General features: G+C 35.1%; 1 protein-coding gene across 6 annotated transcripts in view; it reads right to left on the bottom strand.

Moving 5' to 3' along the window:
• Positions 1–23,942, bottom strand: part of Tmem87a (transmembrane protein 87A) — a 63,669-nt gene that overhangs the window by 10,712 nt on the left and 29,015 nt on the right. The window contains exons 8-17 of one of the 6 annotated variants that reach the window (XM_015480774.2): positions 18,907–18,968; positions 17,984–18,167; positions 16,664–16,763; positions 14,649–14,742; positions 13,296–13,367; positions 10,797–10,905; positions 9,808–9,866; positions 8,935–9,038; positions 2,750–2,823; positions 2,180–2,241 (exon numbers count right to left, since the gene is read on the bottom strand). In XM_015480774.2, coding sequence (XP_015336260.1) covers positions 2,180–2,241; positions 2,750–2,823; positions 8,935–9,038; positions 9,808–9,866; positions 10,797–10,905; positions 13,296–13,367; positions 14,649–14,742; positions 16,664–16,763; positions 17,984–18,167; positions 18,907–18,968 — 920 coding nt within the window. Of the gene's footprint in view, positions 1–2,179; positions 2,242–2,749; positions 2,824–2,899; positions 4,823–8,934; positions 9,039–9,807; positions 9,867–10,796; positions 10,906–12,645; positions 12,715–13,295; positions 13,368–14,648; positions 14,743–16,663; positions 16,764–17,983; positions 18,168–18,906; positions 18,985–23,942 lie in introns of those variants that run through there. The other 5 variants (XM_048793756.1, XM_015480775.2, XR_007343969.1 and 2 more) reach the window with 5 other exon arrangements.

Genomic DNA, 23,942 nt, shown 5'->3' with positions numbered 1-23,942 from the left:
TATATAAATTGCATATTTTTTAAAAAATACTTTGCTTAGTTGGCAATGGACGTTTATTTTATTTATTCATATGTGGTGCTGAGAATCGAACCCAGGGCCTCACACATGCTAGGCAAGCGCTCTACCACTGAGCCACAATCCCACCCTATAAACTGCATATTAACCCCCTCAGATGTATGGTTCACAAATATTTACTCTCAGCCTATAAGGTGTCTTTTCACCTGCTATTTATCTTAGAAACTATTTTTAGTTTAAGATAATTCCCTTTCTTTATTTTTGCTTTTGTGACCTGCATTTTTCAAGTCATATTAAAAAAAATCATTACCCAGATTAATATTATAGAGTACTTTTCTCCCAGTAGTTTTACAGTTTCAGGTGTGTGTTTGAGTCCTTAATCCATTCTGAAGACTTATATATGGTATGACACAAGGGTCAAATTTCATTCTTCTGCATATGTCTTTCCAGTTTTCCCAACACCATTTATTTAAAAAAACTATCCTTTCCCTATTTGGGGTCCATGGTATCTTTGTAGAGAACCAAGTGACCATAAGGCATGAATTTACTTCTAGGCTTTCTATTATGTTCCACTGGTCTATGTGTCTATTTTTATGCCAGTACCATGCTGGTTTTTTATTTTATTTTTATTAGTTGTTAATGGACCTTTATTTTATTTACTTATTTATATGTGGTGTGGAGAATTGAACCCAGTGCCTTGCACATACTAGACAAGCATTCTACCACTGAGCCACAACCCAGCCCCCCATGCTGTTTTGATATTACAGCACAGCAGGTTTTTTTTTTTTTTTTTTTCCCTCTTCCCAGCCAGGCAGCAGGGTGGTAAGCTGGGGCTCAAATCCAGGGCCTATACATGCTAAACATAAGGTCTACTGAGTTACATTCCCAGATCTGTGTAGTACATTTTAAAGTCAGACTGTATAATGTCTCCAGCTTTGTTCTTTTTGCTCAAGTGTACTCTAGTTATTAGGGGTCTTTTGTGGTTCTTTTATAAATTCTAGGATTATTTTTTTCTATTTCTATAAAAAATGTCATTGGAATTTTGATATGGACTGCACTGACTGCTTCGGGTAGTATGAGCATTATAACAATATTAAGTCTTCTAATTCAATGAATACAAATTATCTTTCCATTTATTTGTGTCTTCTGAAATTTCTTTCATCAATAGTTTATGGTGTCCAGTATACAGATTTTTTACTTCCTTGGTTAAGCTTATTCTTGAGTAATTTATTTTTCTGCAGCTATTGTAAAAAGTATTTCTTTCTTGATTTATCTCTCACATAGTTCAATGCCAGTATACAGAAATGAAACTGATTTTGGTATGCTGATTTTGAATCCTGCAACTTTACTGAAATTTGTTAGTTTTAATAGTTTTTTTGGTGGAGTCTTTAACAGTTTCTATATGTAAGATAATGTCACCTGTAAACAGAAACAAATTAACTTCCTTTCCAACTTAGATGCCTTTTTCTTCTTTTTCTTGCCTACTTGCTCTGGGTAGAATAAAATAATTTTGTCTTTAAAATCATGTAACAGAAATATAAAATAATGTCTACAGCCTTAAATGTTCTCTTCTCAGTGGCCTAATAGTGTTTTTTAAAATAATATTTTTAGTTGCAGATGGATAGACACACTATTTTATTTACTTATTTATTTATTTTTTAATGTAGTGCTGAAGATGGAACCCATTGCCTCACATGTGCTAGGCAAGTGCTCTACCACTGAGCTACAACTCTAGCTCGGCCTAATAGTTTGTTTCATGCAGGCTTTGCCCCTTAAGGTTGGACTAAATTCTAAAGCCCTCCTATAAAAAATGAATACTCAATTTTTAGAACAAAACATTAGGTCTTTACCACAAAAAAAGATATCAGGTTATTAACGGAACTGTGACTTCACTGATGAAAACCATTAAACAGAACAATCAGATTGGTCTATATTTTTTCAAAATATAGTAGCATATCATCTAGTTAAAGATACCTAGACCCTAGTCTCTCTTGCTGCCTGTTTTTAGAAATGTAAATGTGATAAATAAGATTGTAAAGTAAGCCTAATTATAGGATAGGTACAAAAATCATTAAGATGTAACCATAACTGCTGGGTTTTACCCAAGGCTAAAAGGCCATGCAAAAATCAAAGAGGAAAGGGGGGAAAAAAAAGTGATACTTACTGCTTTATTTACCTTACTATTTCCATTAGGTTCTTGTTTGGTACCTCTCATTTTCATCCCCTCTGTACAAGAAAAGAAAAGAAAAAAAAAAAAAAACCAAAGATGTGTCAACTTTGTCAATAGACCAGCAATGAACATAAAATTGAATTCAGAGCTTTATTTTAAGCTACCTCTGTGAATTATATAACAGATATCTCTCCATCTTTACATTTATACTGGGGAGTTCAAAGCTAAATTTCTAGCTTGTTTCTAGAAAGTAAACTGGACATTTAATGTGGAATTATTTAAGCAATTTATCATGGCTTCATCTTAAAACTTATATACTGACTGGGGAATAGCTAGGTGGTAGAGCACTTGCCTAATATGCATAAGGTCCTGGGCTCAATCCCCAGCACCACCATACGCCACACACACACACACAAAAAAAAAAAACCTTAAAACTTATACTCTTATTTGTTCTTTACCTAACTTTACCACATACCAAATTCAGGAACAAAACTGTTATAAAATAATAACAGACTATATGAAAAAATATTTAAAACACAAATAAAAGGTGAATTTTATCACTACCAAAGCTTTCTTTCAGCATAGGTTCCTTTTGTTCATCATCCTCCTCTTCTTCAGACAATGGTGAAAAGGCAAACCTGATGGAACAATGTCAGAATAGAAAGAAAAATTAGAAAACTACAAAAACTGTTCTACTATCTGGATTACCCCCACCCCCCAGTACTGGCAATTAAACCCAGGGGCACTTTACCACTGAGCTACATCCCCAGTCCTTTTTAGCTTTTTATTCAGAGACAGGACCTCACTAAGTTGCCGAGGTTAGTCTTGAACTTGTGCTCTTCCTACCTCAGTCTCCCTAGTAGGTGGGATTGTGCCAGCATTCCCAGCTATTATCTGAATTTTACAGGACTTAAATAATTGCAATTGCAGTAAAATTCACAAAAATCAGTTTAGGGAATACTAATTTTTCCCTTCAGAAAGCTCTTAAATATCTATATTAGCAAAAGAGAAGCAGAAGAATACCACACTTATGAGTGCAGGCTACCTGGAACCTTCAGACAAGTTACTTAATCTCTTTGTACTCCTAGGTTTCCTCATTTGTACGTGGGGATAATAGAGTATTACTTAAAACACTCACAGAGGTTTTTGTGCTTAAAACAATACCTGAAACTTCTTTTTTAACTCTTTAAGTTATTTTTATATGTATTTTTAGTTGTTGATAGACCTTTGTTTTATTCATTCATTTATATGTGGTGCTGAGAATCAAACCAGTGCCTCACACATGCTAGGCAAGTGCTCTACCACTGAGCCAGAACACCAGCCTAATACCTGCCCCAACTTTTAGCAAAGCACTCTGTAAGGCTACATATCATACAAAGTAAATTTTCATTTAATTTACAATCTCAGCCTTCAAACTGAGAATTAAGGAAAGCCTAGTCTTGTGTGTTGCAGGTAATATAAAACTTGTTTCCAAGTGGGAAGCTCATAAGATGAAGGTCTGGTTTAGTACACCTCCGATGCTGCTCCCTCACACATCTTTAAGTGACTCAGTAAAGTAGCTGCCTCAGCTTTAGCTTTGACCTCATTATGTACTTTCAATTTTATTGTTACCCTAATATTTTCATTCTGCTTTGGTTTTAAATCTTCCTTTCATCATGAAAACTCTTTAATAAGCTAGAAATGCAGAATGTCTGTCATTTGTTAAAGGTTAACAAATGTCATGGTAAATATCATAGTTAATGATAATACCTGACTGCATCTAAAATCAGAATAAGGAGACTCACTCTCACCACCTCTATTCAATGTTACATAGGAAGACCTAACCAATATAATAACAATCAGAAAAAAGTAGGAAGATGATTTGTTAAGGAATAAACATTATGATTACTTTAGATAAAAACCCATCTGAGGTAAAATCTAGAAATTGTCAGAAGTAACAAGATAATGTATCAACAGCATTTAGCTGGGTGCTGTGGCACCTGCCTGAAATCCCAGCTACTCAGGAGGATGAGGCAAGGGGATTCCAAGTCAAGGCCAAGCTTGGTAGTTTAACGAGATCCTGTCTCAAAATTTAAAAAGGCTGAGGATGTAGCTTAATGATAGAGCACCCCTGTGTTCAATCCCCAGTACAGGGAGCAAGTGGAGTGGGGATGGGGGGAGGGGGGAGTCAACAGCATTCCTACATATTTGGAAAAACCATATGTAATATTTTTGAAGCTTTCATTCATATAAAAAATTTAAAAACATAAATGAAGCACTAAAAGAATGGAAATAACATATCCAAAGATGAAATTATTAAAAAGATATAATTTCCCCTCATTAATTCAATAATTCAACTAAATTCTAATCAAAATCTTTGTAAAGTTTTCCTTGAATTAAACAAGCATATTAATTTTTAAAATTAACATTTTTAAAAAAGATTAGGGATAGAGGTTTAGGTACTCCAGATACCAAGAGTTGTCAGGAAGTTATGTAATTAAACCAGAATACTGATGAAGAAGCAAAATAATGGAAAAAGAGAACACAAACATGGGCTGGGGATGTGGCTCAAGCGGTAGCGTGCTCGCCTGGCATGCGCACGGCCTGGGTTCGATCCTCAGCACCACATACAAATAAAGATGTTGTGTCCGCCGAAAACTAAAAAATAAATATTATATTAAAAAAAAAAAGAGAGAACACAAACAATTCTTGGTGAATGAAAACTTTGATGGTGAATTTAAAATAACCTTCTGACCTCACCTTAGGTTAGGAAAGAATTTCTTAAACAAGATACAAAATGTAAAATCCATAAAGGAAAAAATGACAAATGTGACTTCCTATTTCTGCATTTTTATATGACAAAAACAGCACAGAAAAATTAAAAGGTAATGAATATCTTCAGTACAACAAAGAAAATATTGGCTCTTAAAACATATTAGGAATTACTACAAATAAATACATAAATGACTGCTATGATTTGAAATGTCTGTCCCCTCTAAAACTCGTGAGAATTTCATTTCATTCTCAGAGCAACAGTATTTGAGATGGGGTTTAATGGGAGATGTTTAGATTGTGAGGGTTATACCCTGGTTAATGGACTGATCCTGTTATAAGAAATGCTTTTGCAAGTGGGCTCTCCCTCTTCCTTTATGTCTTCACCACATGATGACACAGTAAGAAGGCCCTCACCAGATGCTGGCAACCTTGATCTTGGGACTTCTCAGCCTCCAGATTAGTGAGTCAAGGAATTTCTCTTCATTATAAATTACCCAGTCTGTGGCATTTTATTAAAATGGACTAAAACAATGATCAGTAAGCCAATAAAAAATAAGACAGCAACAACAGGCTAATTCACAAAACTAAATGACTGTTAATATATAAATATTTTAAAAAGCTCAAATATAAGTGCAAATAAAAATCACACTAAATATTAACTCTTATCCACTATACCTTCAAAAATTAATGTAATAGGGAGATGTAGAAGGGCAGAGAGAAAAGCTTCTCTCATATTACTATTATACACACAATTTGTTTCAGGTTCTTTATGAGAATGCAATCCAGAAAATACTTTCAAAGTTAAAAATATACATACCCTTTAACTCAGTGATTTGAAGCACACTAATTAAATATTGAATTATGTGCCAGTGTGTCATGAAAAATTAACCTTATATAACCAACAGTGGTCTGACCATTCCCCTTGACTACTATGAAGTAATCTCTGTAGCACTGAAATATCGGGCCTGATGGGAATGTTTTTGTTTGCCTGGGAGATCTGGATAAAGACAGTTCAATAGTGTGATTTATGATAGAGGCTTTGGCTCCATCACATCTGTTCCAACCTCTGGAGAACTGGAGACTAAAGATATTAGCCCAGCTTTCAGGAGGACACTACCTGAATAAATCTCACTAAAAACTCTGGACACCAAAGGTTCAGGTGAGTACCCTAGATGGCAATACTCTATATGTACTGTTACATACTACAGCTGGGAATAAGTAATGTCATCCATCACTCTATGAGAACAGAATTATGACAAGTTTCTGTTTAGGCTCTTCCAGAACTCTGCCCCATGTGTTTCTTCTCTTGTATTTGTACCTTTCCTGTGTAATAAATCATAGGTAGCTATGAGCATTACCAGCTTTCACTAAGTTTTGTGAGTCCTAGCAAATGATCAAAGCTAAAACCGGTTTTGGGAACCTCCAGGCTTGCAATTGAGGTCAGAAGGGAAAGCTGTCTTATGGGGACTGTCCCAACGGACTTTGTAGTTCAGCTAACTATGGGTAGTTGGAGTCAGAAGTCAGATCCTGACTCACTGAAACATGCTGTTTAATAAAATAAAGGATGAGGGCTAGGGCTGTAGCTCAGTGGTAGAACACTTGCCTAGCATGTGTGAGGTACCGGGTTCGATTCTCAGCACCACATACAAATAAATAAAATAAAGGTCCATTGACAACTAGGAAAAAAACATTAAAAAAATTAAAATAAAATAAGGAATAGGAGGGTGGGAGTTAGTGAACCTTTGAATCCCATACTGGCATAGGGTCAGCCATGATATGGAATTGCAGCTGTGCTAGTATCATTATTGGAATTAAAAATTACCAACAAAATTTAGAAATGATGGCTCAACTCCTGGGGAGTTGGCTTGATGGATGTATAAAAAAAATGCAAAGTAACAAGAAAGAAGAAAAATGTGTAACACCTTAGTTATTGTTTTTGTAATAACTAAAATGAAAATAAAGAAGAATGTTGGAGCAGATCCTTATGATGGGCCAACTTGGATGTAGGCCTATCTGACACTGTCAAGTTTGGGCTCTTGCTGAGTAGTTACAGCCACCTCTAAATCACTTCAAAAGGGAAAAACTATACTGAAATAATAAAGTGCAAAGATTAGAATGATTTGTAAAAAGAGAATGGATAAAAGAAGGGAGAAATCAAGAGGGGAGAGTTAGGGGACTTGCTCTAGCAGAGTGGAAGTCTTTAAATAGTTATTAGAAAATGGGATGATCCAGGTATGGTAGTGGGGCCTGTAGTCCCAGCTATTCCAGGGATGGAAGCAGGAGGACTGCTTGAGCCCACGAGTTCTAGGTCTGCCTAGCAATATAGTAAGACTGACAACCAGAAAAGGAAGGAAAGCAGGAGAAAAGGAGAGAAGGAAAAAAGACAAAAAGAAAAATCCAGGAAGGAAAAACAGGCAGAAAGGGAAGAAGGGAGGAAAAAGAAAGGAGGAAAGGGGGAAACGGAGAAAGAGAAGGAAAATAAAGGAGAAAGGTGAGTAAAATAAGATTTTTAACTTGAATAGGGAATAAAATGGGAAAGGATATACCATATTAAGCTACTAATAACACTGAAGTCATGGGGAATGGAGGCAATGTTTAAAAGAAAAGGGAAAGGGGAGATAATACAAAACGTTTTTTAAAGACCAAGGAAGCAAAGCATTTTAAATACAGACATTGCTAGCAAGTCACCAGTATTATCTAAAAATACACAGATTTAAAAGGAGAGTCCCCAAAACATCTATATGTTCTTTTTGAATAGTGAGATTTCAGATCTCCTCTATTTTCTTGCATGGCTTTTCTGTTACTTGACTTTCTTTTTTTTTTTTTTTTTTTTTTTTNGACAGACATTTCAAATCATAGCAGTCATTTATGTATTTATTTGTAGTAATTCCTAATATGTTTTAAGAGCCAATATTTTCTTTGTTGTACTGAAGATATTCATTACCTTTTAATTTTTTTTATAACTTTATTTTATTTGTTTATATGTGGTGCTGAGGATCAAACCCAGGGCCTTGCATGTACGAGGCAAGTGCTCTACTGCTGAGCCATAACCCCAGCCCCTTGACTTTCTTTCATTGCTATATTTAATTATAAAATTTTAGCTGTTCAAAGGGACCGGGTTGTGGCTCAATGGTAGAGCCTAGCAGGCATGAAGCACTGGGTTCAATCCCCAGCACAACATAAAAATAAACAAATAAAATAAAGGTATTGTGTCCATCTACAACTAAAAAATATTTTTTTAAAAAATTAGTTGTTCAAACTGGACACAGAGGTGTCCCCCATATTTCCAGCTACTCAGGAGTGTGAAGCAGGAGGATTTTGAGTTTGAGGACAGAATGAGCAATACCACAAGACCCCATTTCATAAAAAAGAGCTGTTCAGTTATTTACCTTTCCTTCTTTGGTGTGACTGTTTAATATAAGCTCTTAACTGTCTAACTAAAAAAGAGGACAGAAGGGTTTTTAAAAAAAACAAAAACAAAAGGGAAACAAAGGCATGGATATTCACAAAATAATAACAGGCAACTCTTTAATAACAGAGATTTGTATATAGTTGAACAAAGTGAATTCACATGTGGATTTTTAATTCCTAAGTCAATCGCTTAAGTCTTCATTTTACCCTACTGTTATAAAGTGAGTTGGGTAGGGCCTACAGAAATTTGTCTTTTCTTCTGGACAGCTGACAGAAGAGACTGTCATTTACCTATATAATTATCAGAAGATGTCAGATTTGAAAGGGACCTCATATCATTTGATATAATTCGTCATCATTATATGAAAAGGAAACTGAGACCTAGAGAAATGAAAAGAGACAGCATGCCAAAATCACAAAGCAAATTAAGGAAAGCCAAGAAAGGAACCCAAATTCAATTGATACCAGTCCCTACATTTCTTCCACTATATGACACAGCCCTGACAAACTCCTCTAAAGCACCACTCCTATTTCATGAAATAGCTATTTAACCATTAGCAGAATAAGTAAAAGAGTCCAAGAACCTCTGATTATTTGCTGATGGCCGCCAGAGAACCATGATGACGAAGAGGATCATGGAGAACAGCAACCGCCAGATGGCATCGTCCACCCACAGTTCCCGCCAGTCCTACAGTGAAGGTGGAGAAAAGTACAATGTCTATATTTATTATCTTTATACTTTGTTCACAAAGCCCTTGGCATAGAATAAGAATCACTTATTTATGCACTTATGTTATATTTACTAAGAGCTTGATATGCGCTAAGTGCTAGGAATACAAAGTGAATAAATGTAGTTTCTTCCTTTGCAGTGCTTACTGTGCTTAAAGAAAAGGCACCATCTGAACAGAAACATCAAATTCACCAGCTCTTAAAATCTTTGGAGAAGGGTTTTATTTCGGGTAAGAAAAAGTAATATAAGGTTTTATACTTTATAATATTCATTTTCATTTTTTGCCAAAACAGAGTCTTAGCTGCCTCCTATTGGCCAACTATAACGCACCAATTTTAAAAATGTGGGGAAAAAATCCTATTGGCTACAGACTTTGTGCTCAGATCTTAAAGACAGGGCTTCTACTCAAATCAGTACTATTCACACATACTTAAAATTTAGCACATTGGACCTCTGGTTTGAAATTTTTAATTAAGGTAAGCCTGGATTATGACAGGCTGTGGTTATCACTTAAAACATTCTCTCCCACCACAAGGATAGTCAAATACACCAAATAAAAACAACTATCATACAATGGCACCATGAGAGCACAGAATTTTAGGAAGATAAAAGTGAAGACCTCACCCTAATTTCTTATATGGTGCTTACAAGAACTTTGTCATTGTCATCAACATCATCATCATGCGTAAAACAGTACCCTGTTTACAAATGCGTACTTATAACTTACCGATTGACAAGTCACTATCCTGAACTTCATGGTTGTCCAGATGATAAACACAATAGATGCTAACATAAAATAAAAAAACCTGATAAGAGCAGGTCAATGATGATTTTCACCCCCAATTAAAATTCCACACATCCACTAATCTCCAATACAATGCAATCACTTTCTATCAGTTATTTTCATAAATATATTCAATATTAATTTACTGAACATCTACCATAAGCAAGGTCCATGATACATACTCTTGTCAACACTTTCTGCATTTAAAGAAAGTTTTGTGATAATTTTGTTTACTATCTGACTACTTCAGTAACTCTCAGAATTAGCACAGAAGCATTGGAAATATGGCTTTTTCCATATCAATATTTTATTTTCTTTCTTTCATTTTTAGTAAAATGAGCTAACTTTTCATAGGCTGGTTACATGAGCAAAAAACAGTTGATAAAATGACTGCAATACAAACAGAAGAATTAGTTCCAATCAAGGACAAACCTCACACTATTCCTGGTAAAAGGGCTAAAAAGTAAGTCAGCAAATTAGCCTAGTTTGGTTACAGTCTACCTAATGTCTGCATTTTATGTACACTTAGCAAAATATGTAAAGTACCAAAAGAGCAATGTACCCTAATCTAAAATTCTATACCATTTACTAAAATCAAATAAACAGATGGTAATATCTTTTAAAAACAATCCAAATGCTGTTTGAAGTTAACTTGTTTCAAGGAAAAAATGCCTGAGAGAGAGAGAATGGAAGTAGGAAAGGGACATGGTAAGAAGTAAAATTATATTAAGTTGATTTTCAGCTAGTAATCTTTTTTGTTTTTTTAAACCAATAGATGCTTTTGAGAATTTGACAAGGGCTAAGAACTTTTTCCTCAAATTAAATGCACAAAACTTCTATGCCTACTTATGACCTCTCAGATTAAGAATCTCTGCTGTGAAAGGATCACAAGGTCACACATTTAAACAACAGGAAGAAAGTCCCAGACTTACCTGCCACTGCCAAGATAAGCGTGTTGGTGAAATGTCGATACAGAGAGAGCTTTACGATGTTCCTCCGAAGTTTTAATAACTTCATTGTTTGAGTCAGGCTAATAAATATGTGTTTGCAGGTCAAGGAATTAAAACATTCAGGAAAAAAAACAAAACAGTAATCTTGCAAAATAACCCTTAGGTTTCTTGGACAATCTGGGGTTATAGCAATAGTTATATGAGTCTCAGAAGCCTAAACAGTCTTATTTTCACTTAATCTCACAAGCATACTAAACCTTACCAAGATAATAAGTCATCATTTTCACAGAAGAAAAGATAAAATAAGAATCAAGATAAAATAAGAATGCAAAATATAAAAGAAAAAGAGAAAATATATTTAAAAAAGAAAGAAAAAGAGATGGGAACAAGTTTTTTAGGAAAACAAATTTTAAAAGATGAAAAAAGAAATAAACAAAGAGTGGTAAGAGAAAGAGGCAAGGGACAAGGAGTTAACACCATCTTCACTCTTCAAGACTGGAAACCATTCTCAACTGGCCTGACTAATCCACTCTAGGATCATAATTTATGCTCCTGCCTACAACCTTCCATAGTTCTACACTTGGTCCCTTTCTGCCATCTACTGGAACCTGCAATCATTTGCCAGCGCTACCATAAATTAAGAGGACCCCACAACTGTCTGAGAATCCCAGGCAATCAGGCTCCCAAAACAATCACTCTCCATTCCCAAGTGGAACTGCTAGAGAAAGACAGGAGACATGACAACTATGGATGACGGATATCCACTCCCATGTCAATTTTCAGAATGAGAAGCAAATCTAAAAATAAGGGAGCTGGAGTTTGCTCTACCCTTTATCAGAGCCAAGGCTGTTAATGAGCCACTGTGTTATCTTATTGCATGGTCCAATCCCACCTACCTCTCTACTCCTCTCAATACTCACAGGGGTTCACAAAACACAAAGGGAAAGATACTGATCTAGAAAAGTTTTGGTCATCTGCACCCAGAACACTTCAATTGCAAACATTTTGCTATATCAAAATCCACTCAAATTCACAAAATTACAATTTTGTTCACATTCTGCTTTGCATAATAGTCACAATCAAGACAATGATATTGGCAATCACACATAGGTCCAAATCTATAAAAGCCAAATAAATTCAAAATAATCCAGAAAAGTCCAAAAACCTGAGTCCTTCACTCTATTGAAGGCCAATACCCTAATGAACAAATATTTAATTTTAAGGAGCAGGAAAAAAAAATTAAAACAGAAACTTGTTTACTGCTGCTGACTTTGCATGTAAATGATATCAATATTTATTCTGAAGGGTGAAAGTCTTCAGACAATCCCAAGTCAACTTTTGAATGAGGAAAAAAAACAGTCATCCTGTACAAGTGGAAACTTGCTAAACCTGCTTAAGTTTCAGAAGAATGAAACCACCTGATTAGTTCCTGAAACCACATTTTATGGATCAAACTCTTTTTGTTTCAAAGCATTTAATAATTGCTAGAGGTTAAAAGAAGGAACAGCACCAGAGTAGCCAGTGATTCTAACACCAAAGTGAGGTGAGCAAATAACAAATCCAAAATCAAGGTGAAATGTTAGTTTAAAAAAGAAAAGCCAGAAGCTATTATTTTGTGTGCAGTCCACAGTTGCCCACTTTTATGATTGTAAAAAATTAAACAAACAAACTGCTTACCTGAACCTTCAGGTTGTTAAGACTTAAAATACATTATATCCCAGGTTAAGGAGAAATTAATAAAACTGGTAAACTCTTTGCAGAAAGATTAATAGAAACCCATCTCCAAAGGGAGAAAATGGACCTCCATCAAACAAGCCAATGAGAAGGATATCCACCAGCACAGGGCAGTGTCTAGGAAAGCCAAGGGGATAAAGGCCAAGGAAGCAAGATCAGTCTGGGCCTGCAGACAAAGAACAAGAGGTAGTGAAAAACAGATGGCTAAAGAGGCACAGAGAAGAAACCAGCATATGATTCTGCATTAATATAATCTAGAATGACTTTGCTTTTCAGCTAAAAGAAAATAAAAAGGACTAACACATGGCATCTAACCATTCTTTCCTTCTTTCAAACCTTCACACAGAACATACAACCATATCAGTGTTTCACACAAACTGTCAATTACAATTTCAATAAAATGAAATTGTTGCTAACTACCATAGAAGTAACTACCACAGAGTTCCCAACACATTAATATCCATGTAAGAGGTGTCAACACCAAAAAACTTCTAGTACTTATAACCTCCATCACATCTGATTTCCTATAATTGTGATTTCTACTAACGTCTTAAAAAGCCTTCTCATATTTCAAATTAATGTGAAATATACAAAAAAAATTATTGATTTCCAAAATTGTTTTAATGAAGTGTTACAAACAAATTATCTGTCCCCAAAAGGATGCTACTAGTTTCCACCAATTGATATCCAAAATCCTTTTTATATAATCCTAACAACCCAATCACCAGGACGTTATTGAAAGGATATCCATAAAATAATACAGGCATCAATTGCTGAGAGGGCCAGGCTTACTATCAGAGCCAAGGAATAAGAAAAATACTATAGCAGCAGCAGAAGAAAGAAAACGAAATTGACAGAGGGTTAAAGTTGCTAAAAGTCTAAGGAAATTGTGTAGAGGACAGTGAGGTTTGAAAAACAAATTTGCAATCACAAAGTGTTATGTTTAAGGAGAAACTTATTGTAAAACCTAATGAGCCCAGTTTTATTGAGGACAAAGCCAAGTTTATAGAATTTACCACCTTAAATTTAATAAGTTTTTATAGAATCTGATTTTTAAACAAGTAAGAAGATAATTAGGGCTGGGGTTGCGGCTCAGCAGTAGAGTGCTCGCCTAGCATGTGAGAGGCCCTGGATTCGATCCTCAGTACCACATGAAAATAAATAAATAAAAATGAAGGTTTTGTGTCCAACTACAACTAAAAAATAAATATTAAAAAAAAAAGAAGATAATTGGAAAATCACAGGGAGGCCAATTTTTTTTCCCCACATTACTCCATCTCTAATATAACTTTCTTTATTTTTGCCACTGGGGATTGAATACAGGGCACTACGTACATGTCAAACAAGTGTTCTAACACTGAACTACATCCTCAATCCTCTAACATAAATTTATTTTTCTTTTCTTTTCTTTTTTAATTTGTAACAAATTTCTTTATCACTCAGATCTCAGAGCTTTGGTTTTCTTTCTTGGCAAAAGGAATACTTAATAATTCATAAAGATGGTGTGAAACTTAATTAGTTCCATTTTAAGGAAATCTTTAAAATTGCTGGGTAAGCAAAGAGTACTGCTATTTAAACCAGTAAGTACATGATTCCAATGGTTGCTACTTATTCAAGAATGGGAGACGAATGTCCAGGAAAAGGAACTAAAGAATTGTCAATGTGGGGACAGGGGGAAAGCATTCATTCTGGGTCATACATTAAATTTATAAAGCTCTAATAGATAGATTTAAAAAAAAAATACAGGTTGAGCATCACTCATCCAAAATTCCCAAACCTTTAACCCTCAAAAAGTTTCAGATTTTAGAATATTTTGGAATTCTGATTTTTGCAATATTTTGAGAGTTGCTCAACCAGTAAAGTTTAGGCAAATATTCTAAAATACGAAGAACTCTAAAGTCCAAAAACTTCTGGTCTCAAATATTTCAGATAGAAGATATTAAACCTATATACATTTTGAAAATCAGAAATACATACATTTTAAAAATCAGAGCCCATAAGTAAGAAAAGCAAAGAACCCACAGACACTTCCAATTCCCCCTCAAGACCAAAATGACGTAAGTGAACTGACCACAAAAATTCAGAGTAAGCAATACTGACCCCTGTAACTCTGAGGACCCCTTCCATGCCAGAAAACAAAAGATAGAGGGCTCCTGCTACTACAACCTTGTGAAGAGTGACTCCAAGGCGAGGCCTACAAAGGAAGCAAAGGAAGAGTTGAGTACACACAGACACACCTTAACACAAGCAAAGTCAGAGGAACTTACGTTAATTAGCACAGGCTAACAATCTAGTGATAAGCAACACACATCTGATTCACCTGAGAGAAAAATTCATAAGAACAAACTGACCTTAAAGCAAGATAGGGAAAAGTAGAACTTAAGATCCTGTCTCTAGTTACTATATTTGAGAAAAAATTTTATTATAGAGAATTTTGAAAAATATTCAAAAGCAGTAAAATAAATCCCTATAGAACTGTGGTTGCAGCTCAGAAGTAGAGCACTTACCTAGCATCTCATTTCCCACTCTTCCTATTATCTTGAAGCAAATCCTGGATACCATATCTTTTTGTGCATTTCAGTATGTGTTAACACTTTTAAAAAAACATAACTACAGTACTATTAGCAAATCTAAAAATGTTTTTCAACAATTTCTTAGTATCATCAAATACCCTATTATCTACCTTTAATTAAACAAATAATGTATTTGCAAGCTCAAAATCCAACAAAAGCTGGAGGATACAGCACTTGCCTCAGCATGCCTCAGGCCCTGGATGAGATGCCTAGCGCAGCAAAACAAAAAAACTCCCAACAAAATACAAAAAGTCTTTTGAACAAATTCTGTATAAAGATAGAAAGCCTTAAATACTTAATAAAAATCCTACTGAATCAGAATATAGCATTTTAACAAGATTACCAGGTAATCACTAATGTTTAAGATGCACTTGCTTAAATCACATCTGTCAAAGCCTTGTATATTTTTTGTTACACACTAGGAAAACATTAAGGGGAGGGAAATTTTCCTACTGGTATATCTCAGAAACCTTGAATATTTCCTGGCATACAGCAGAAGTTATTAAATCCCCATTCCTCTAATCCTGCTTAAGGCTGAACTCTTTCAAATAATTACTACATATAGCTAACTCCAGTTCTTTCTAGAACTCCCACCAATTGGGCTTTTGTCCCTACAACTTCACCAACACTGTTCTTGTCAAGATCATTAGCACCTCCATGGAATTAAAGACAAAGGTTAATTCTCAATCCTCCTACTTGACCTGAGGGAATTTGATACAATTAATAACCCTCCTCAGAACAGTCTTCAGTTTGCTCCCCAATGTCAATTCCCTCCTGCCACTTGACTGGACCAAAACAGTTGGCATCATCCTTGGTTCCTCTTCTCTTTTACATCACAAATCTGATTCACTAGGAAATTCCATTGGCTCTACCTTCAAAATATACAGAATCTAATCACATCTCAGCATCTCTTCCCTTGGGTCCACATCTAGCTCCCTTACCTCCTTGATGTCTCTGCTTAAATGTCACAAGGTGAAGCATTCCTTGAATTCTATTTACAACCCTAAGCTTGAGCTCCTGCCTAGCACGCCCTGTCCCCTTTCTCTGCTCCATAGCACTTTTCACTGACAAAAATTATTTAACTCATTTATTTCAATTTTGTATGTGCCCCCTTTCTCAACAAATCTTCTGTTTTCAGGACCTAGAACAATGCCTAGTAATATAGAAGGTGCTCAATAAAAAAATTTTTTAAATAAAAGTAATTTTTAGACAGTTACAGTAAGAATGTTCTTCTCAACAACAACAACAACAAAAAGTCTGACTTGCAAAAAATTTTTGGAAGAGTAAAGTCACTGTTAAGTTTTTTCCAAGTTTGGTATTTCAGAATTACTTGTTACACTGCAGGTTTTTTCTGCAGGTGCACTTGAAGCAGTGAAATGAAATAGTAATATTTTCCCAACACTTACAATGTTCCAAAATTTCAGATATCTTTTCTTATTTCAGAATTATTTCTTTCAGAACTACTATATGGGGAACCTGCAACAGTATTTTATTTTAGTCATCATTTTAATTTGCTCTTTCATACAGGAAATTACTACTTACTTGACTATGCCATATCCCAGACTGACTATGATGACAAGGGTTCGAGCCAGGGAGCGTTTCACTGCTGAGAGCAACTCTGCAAGGATCAAGGCACCTTGGACTACAATAAAAAAGAAAGCAAGAACTGGCACTATACAAAAGACATAATTCCAATATCAGAATATAAATCACTAACACTCTTCAGAATAAGCACTGATATAAAGTCCTAATAAAAAAGAAAACCTCTTCCACAATTTTTAAAAGCATTCAAGCTGTTATCTCTTAAATCTTACTCACATGTGCTCAACTCATCTCCCACCCAACTTCACTAAAATCTTAACAGAATAGCTCACCCTACATGGACAATTTGTACATGTTTGTAGTATCAAGGATATTTCCTCTCCATTTTTTAAAATAGTAAAATATAGCTATACATAGAAAAGTACAAAACATACACGCACACACATGCATGTGTCTGATTTTCAACTTTGCACCCACTACTTTAAGCCCTTTCAAAGATCTAATTAGAATATCTTGCAACAATAATTATTAACAATCAAATGTCCTGATGGAAGAACTGAAAGCTACAGAAGCTATCTCAATAAACTTCAGTACAAAGCAATCTCTTGATATAACCAGTTCACCTTAATAAAATAAAAGCAACTTCCTATTTTCTTGGTACCCCTACATTTTATCAATTCTTGGATGCAATTTTCCTCCATATTTTTTAAGATATTTGAAATCAAATGTATCCTACTATCAATGGCAGCTTACTGGCATCCTTAAATTGGTACTGTTTCTTTCTTTTTAATTTTTTTTTAGTTGTAGATGAACAATACCTTTATTTTGTTTATTGATTTTTATGTGGTGCTGAGAATCAGATCCAGTGCCTACACATGCTAGACAAGTGCTCTCCCACTGAGCTACAACCCCAGCCCTACTTTCTTTTTTGATGTATATAATAATGGTGCCTTAGGGTTGGGATATAGCTCAGTGGTAGGGCACTTGCTAGTGTGTATGAGGCCCCAGGTTTGATCACCAGCACCACAAAGAACAACAATGGTGCCTTATATATCAATTGCAATTAAGATTTAATGGTGTTAATAATCATTCCCAAAATGGCAACTATTTTGTGAATATATTTCAATAAAAGTATCCTTATATCACTAATCCCTTAAGTTACAAGATCAAAAAGAAAAGTCACAATCATAGTGATTCTGCTTAAATTATTCTAATAATTACCTAATTGTAAAAGTAGACCTATTTAATTATTCCTGACCTTAGGAAAATTTTTATACATTTCACCAATCACTCAAACTGGTAAATTTTTTTATTACATACCAGACTCTCCTTTGTATCGAATATTCTGAAATTCTGCATAGAAGACAGCTTTCTCAAGCATTCCCAAAAAGATGACAGCGCCAATCCAAAACTGAATTCTCAGGAGATCTCTCCAGTAGCAGGCAGACCATGCCAGCCACAGAACACCAAACAGGACATAGACAATACACATCACCATGAAGAACTGTCATCCAATTGGGTAAGAGATGAAAAAGATAATTAGGGCTAAGAGCTACGCATTTTATAAGTCTTAACGAACTACAAAAATATACATATCCTACATTCTATTTGGAAAAAAAATGATTTTTTTTTGGAGTGTAATGCTAAAAAAGTTGAAGAATTATCTCCTCTTGAGCAGAGTCAGAGTATACAAGGACTCATCCTTAAGGGTGACTGCTCTCTTTTAGTTCACAATCCAAACTTATATAAATGAGAAGAACACTGAAGAGATCACAAAACACAAAATGGGAAAACTATTAAAGGGAAAGAAGAAGAGAGCAATCAGATAGCCATGTGCCTATAAACACATACAAAATGAATAGGAGAAACCTTCATTACTTAGTTACTTTGAGTGGACTCAGAAACTATAGGGTTGTATCATTGTACAACTATAGGGTTGTAGGGTTGTTGCCCTACTTTAGATCCTAGAGAGACTATGAAATGTAACACAATCTATGAAACACTTTTCAAGTCTCAAATCTGAAAGTCATTAACCTCTTCATTTTACAGGTTAAAAAAATGAGGCCCTCAGGGTATAATAACTCTCCCAAAGTAACAGTCTAATAAAGTTAAGTACAGAACATCAAAAAACATTTTCTAAGCTGCACAGGAAAAATTAAAAAAAAAAATACTGCCACAAAACGTGGACAATTTTTCAAGCTAAACTCATCTAATACTGAACTTAAAAATATAAATTCACTTACAATCATCAATGGATAATCTTCAAGCGTGAGATATTCATAGGGACCCTTCACTTCAACAGTCACTGCCAAAACACAGTCCTCAAAATTAATTTAATGGATTCAGAAATTAGACTTTTGTTTAATATTGTCTAATATTTGACAAAATGAATGACAATTTTACCAGGTCATTTACTTTTAACCACTTCAATTCTTACGAATATTGCATTACATTTGTACAGCATTTTGAAATTCATTAAGTATTCTCATCATTCATCCTATATCCTACACAGGTTTCCAAAATCCATGCTCCAGTCTGATGAGGGATGAGTATGGACTCATATCCCATAAAGACTAGACTGAATTATATTTCCTCCAGAAAGTCTTCTCCGAATGGGCTATCTAGAACTATTCCTCATCTCCTCTAAATTCCAGATACACTTCATATGTATATTTCTCACAATCTATCACTAAAATTTTTTACAGGGCTTCCTTTTTTTATTCTATCACCTTTATCTTCTGTATCTGCTTATTTATACTTTCCTACTACTTTTTTTTAACTGACTTCAATTTTATATAATCTTGTTGTTTTAGTGTATTATTTAGAGAATGAAAGTATTTTTTAAAACCTACAAATTCAAATTAACTCTTACAAATAATGTACCTGCCGACAAAATAAAGTGAAAACAATCCAGTTTCCTAATCATGTATCTAGAATCCTGACACCAAAAAAAAAAGAATTGGACTTTCTTAAAGCTTAGTAGTTAACATTTTTAAAAACTTTTGCCAATAATTAAAGTGCAACAACATGAATCTGAAAGACAGTCTTACTGAAGCAAACTTATTGAGTATTATAAGACTGCCTATAACTGATAAAACTAATTTTTTAAGATGTACTTTTTTTTTTAAGATTAACTATAATTGATTTAAAAAAGGGTAAAATCTAGGTATGACTGATAAATAAAAATCTGATTTTTCTAAAACATTATTACCTCTAGACAAGCAATACCTGCCCATCTGATCAAAATTTCCTATTAGCTTTTTTCAGACTAAAAGGATATACCATTATTGAAAGTAAACCAGATCCAATACTTGGGGGGGTGAGGGGATACCACAAGATCAATTATAAAACTTTCAAACCAGAAATGTTAATAACTCTATACCTTTTCCTAATTTAATAAAAGAACAAACAAAATAATTAGTGAATATTTGTGTCACATTCTTTGTTTATTCTATGCCAGAGGTCAACAAAATACAGCACAGAGATCAATTTTAGCCATCTACTTCTTCTGTAAATACAATTTAATTGTAACATAGTCACATCCACTCATTTATGTATCATCTACAGCTGCCTCTGCACCACCACAGTTGGCATAGTTGCAACAGAGAAAACACTTATTATCTGACCCTTTAAGAAAAAGTTAGGTAAAATAAAGAAAACAAAATAAAAAGAACAGAAAATATTGCTAACCACTGGTCTATGTTAAAATATATGCTTATGGACCACTCACTATGTGCTACAGGCTTATGAGAAATAGCAGATAGAAAGATAAGGTGTTTTCTGTCATCTAATGGATTATCATCTAGCAAGGGAAAGGGATTTAGAAAGCAACACAGAGAACCATACCTCTGAGCCACAGCCAGAAGGATGAGTATTTTCCATGATAAAGTAAAATGCCTTCCAGATAGAGGAAATAAGCTATGCACAGTAGCAGAAGCCTGCAATCACAATGACTTGGGAGGCTAAAGTAGGAAGATCACAAGTTCGAAGTCAGCCTCAGCAACTTAGCAAGACCCTTAGCAACTCAGTGTGATCCCGTCTCCAAATAAAAAGGACTGATGATGTTGCTTAGTGGTTAAGCACTCCTGGCCTTAATCCCCAATACTCACTTCCACAAAAAAAAAAAAAGAGAAACAGAAAAACTGTTGTGAAAATGTGGGCTGTATATTTAAAGGGCATATAGCCTTAAACATACATAGTACCATACAATAGCATTAATATAAGTTAAGAAAAAGTAAACTTGGGGAAATTATAATTTTTCAAACGTTACTGGAAAATGTGGACACTTTACAGGCAATGGGGAGTAATCAAAGGTGGTTTTTAACTTCTTTTAAATATATATTTTTTAGCTGTGGGTGAACACAATACCTTTATTTTATTTATTTATTTATTCTTATGTGGTAGCAACGATCGAACCCAGTACCTCAAACACGTTAGGCAAGTTATCTACCACCAAGCTAAAACCCCAGCCCCATCAAAAGTTTTAAAAGAAAGAAGAGATAAAGAAACTGTTTTAGAGAGATAATTCTAGGACTTTCAGATGGTAAAGTCCTGTATTCATTTACCTTCTGAGCTCCTAACAACCAATGGATAAAACATAAAGGAGAAAACAAAAAGGGTATAAGTTCAAGGACTGGGGTTGTGGCTCAGCGGGGACGCTCACCTAGTACGTGCAGGGCGCTAGGTTTGATCTTCAGCACCACATAGAAATGAATAAATGAAATAAAGGTATTGTGTCAACTACAATTAAAAAAGTATTTTTTTAAAAAAGGGCACAAGTTCAAAAATAAACAGGGACTGGGTTGTGGCTGGGTGGTAGAGCGCTTGCCTAGCATATGTGAGGCCCTAGATTCGATTCTCAGCACCACATATAAATAAGTAAAATAAAGGACCACGGACAAAAATATATACATATGTATTTTTTTTAAAGTATGCTTAAAAGAAAATAAACATTTCCAAGAATGAAAACTGAACAGAAACACAGAATAGTGCAGAAGGCTGAATCCCCGACCATGTGGGATCCTGGGCCCAAAACCAAGCTCTGGCAGCATTTCCTATAAATCACTGAAACTAGTAGGATTCAAAGAAAAAGAATAGAAACCAGAGTCGGGTTTGATGCATGAAGGCAACTCAAGTGGGAATGAAAGAGGGCCTCTTTTCCATCCTTTTTAAAGAAAGAAGGTTGAAAATAAATGCCAGCAACTTCTCCTTGAGACTATTATCCATTAGAAAGTCATGGGCCTAGGAAGCCTGAAGGATACACATAAAATTATGGGTCCAGAAATCATACCCCACCACCTGCTGGTTTGCCTAAATTTGCTAAATCCCTTATCACTATAAGGCACAATAACACTCATTTCTGAATTGGGAATTAAGCATTAAACACAAAAATCATAAAAGCTTAAAAGTAAATAAAAGATAAAAGCAGTTAATGAAATAAACAAAAAAATGGTTGGGAAAATTGACAAAATCCAAAGCTGATTTATTATGATAAAAACAAACCAAAATTCTAAGAAGACTTAACAAGTTAAAAAGAGAAAACAAAAGCAATATTAAGGATTTTTTAAAAGCTAAATATAGATTTTTGTAAATACCATCAATAACTTCATCCACAACTTAAAAATCTTCTATGAAGTACAATTCCTCAAAAAAAAAGTTCAAAGAAAAATAGAAAAAATAAAGTAAAACATTTATTATTATTATTATAGAAAATTTATGAATAGTTTAAAATATATCTGGGGAGAACAAAACGTCAAAGCAGAATCACTGGTCAGGTCTACCAGACATTCAAGGAATAGGTAATCTTACCCTTACAAAAACTGCTCCACAGAATATAGAAATAGGGGACATTCTCCAATTCATTGTGTAAGGCTACAATAACATGGATGCCAAAAACCAGTGGAAGACAGTATGAGAAAAGGAAAGTATAGGCCAATCTTACTTTGAACACAAACAACAAACTTAATAAAAATACTAGCAAACAGAACCAAATAATGTTTTTGTATATGTATGAGAGGGCACAAAGGCATGTGTACCAAGACCAAGGAGTGGCATCCCAGAAATTTTAAAATGATCTAAAATTAGAAAGCAGTTAATATATCACATTAAAATATTAAATGAGAGCCAGGGTGGTTGCACATGCTTATAATCCCAGCAGCTCAGGAGGCTGAGGCAGGAGGATCTTGAGTTCAAAGTCAGCCTCAGCAATAATAAGACACTGTTGAGAGCCACAGCCGAAGGGGCCCCAGCAAACTTCCAGCTGCCGGCTGATGATTGGCTCACAGCGGCCCCAGCAACATCTAGCTGATTGGCTCCTCTGCGGTGATGCTCATTGGGCTGTTTCCCTGCCCTTTCAGACCACGGAGCTGCTCATTGGGGGACTTTTTTGGCTCTGCCCACGTGACCCAGCCAATCAGCCTCAAGAGCAGGAGGATTGTGGGAGGTGGAGAGAAGCTTGTGTGGGAGAGAGAGGCTTGTGGAAAGCCGGTGGTGGCAGTTGAGGCTCTGAGGGTTTTTCCTGAGAGGCGGTTTTGTTTGGCGTGTGTGGTTCTAAAAATAAAGTTAGTTTCTTTTGACAAGTGGCTCCTGATTGTGCCCAGCCAGACTGCGGCATTTGGTGGCTCGCACGGGGAGCGACTGAGGGTAAGTGAAACTGCTCGCCCCTGAGGGCAGGGCGAGAGGATGGGTAGCCATTTTAAGATTCCTCTTTTATTTTGCTTCACTTTTGTTTTAAGTTGCCTGTCCCTGGAGATGAGTGAGACGGAAGAAAAACCGCTCACATCTGAGGAAAAACTATTTACGTCTGAGGAACAGATAGGGAGAAAGGACGGATGTACATGTCAGGAGGATAGAAAGGCTATAATGACTTTTTGTTGTTCCCTTTTTATTTCATTCTGTCTCGGTTTTGTTTGGCGTCATCTTGTTGGGTTGTATTATAGTAGAAATACGGGATCAGAAATTAGTAAAAAACAAACTGAAAGAGTGTTAAGTAAATTGTTAGAGGAAGGAGGCATCTCAGTAAAATCAAGAACAATCAGGGCATACGTTGATACAATACAAAAATGTAGCCCATGGCTTTTTAAGGAGGAGTTGTTAAATATATCACAATGGAACCATCATGGTGAAGATTTAAAAAGAATAGAAAAGAAAAGCCCAGGGACTCTGCCAGTTGGCACATTGCCATTGTGGACGTTCATATCTTGTTTGCTTAGTCCAAAGCCTTCAGTTCAGACAATGGTAGAGGAAGGAGAAGACATAATGATTCAAGTAAAAGAGAAGG

The sequence above is a fragment of the Marmota marmota genome, unplaced genomic scaffold (assembly GCF_001458135.2).
Source record: "Marmota marmota marmota unplaced genomic scaffold, marMar, whole genome shotgun sequence".
In the NCBI taxonomy this organism is placed as follows: domain Eukaryota; kingdom Metazoa; phylum Chordata; class Mammalia; order Rodentia; family Sciuridae; genus Marmota; species Marmota marmota.
This window is presented reverse-complemented; position numbering and strand designations above follow the sequence as displayed.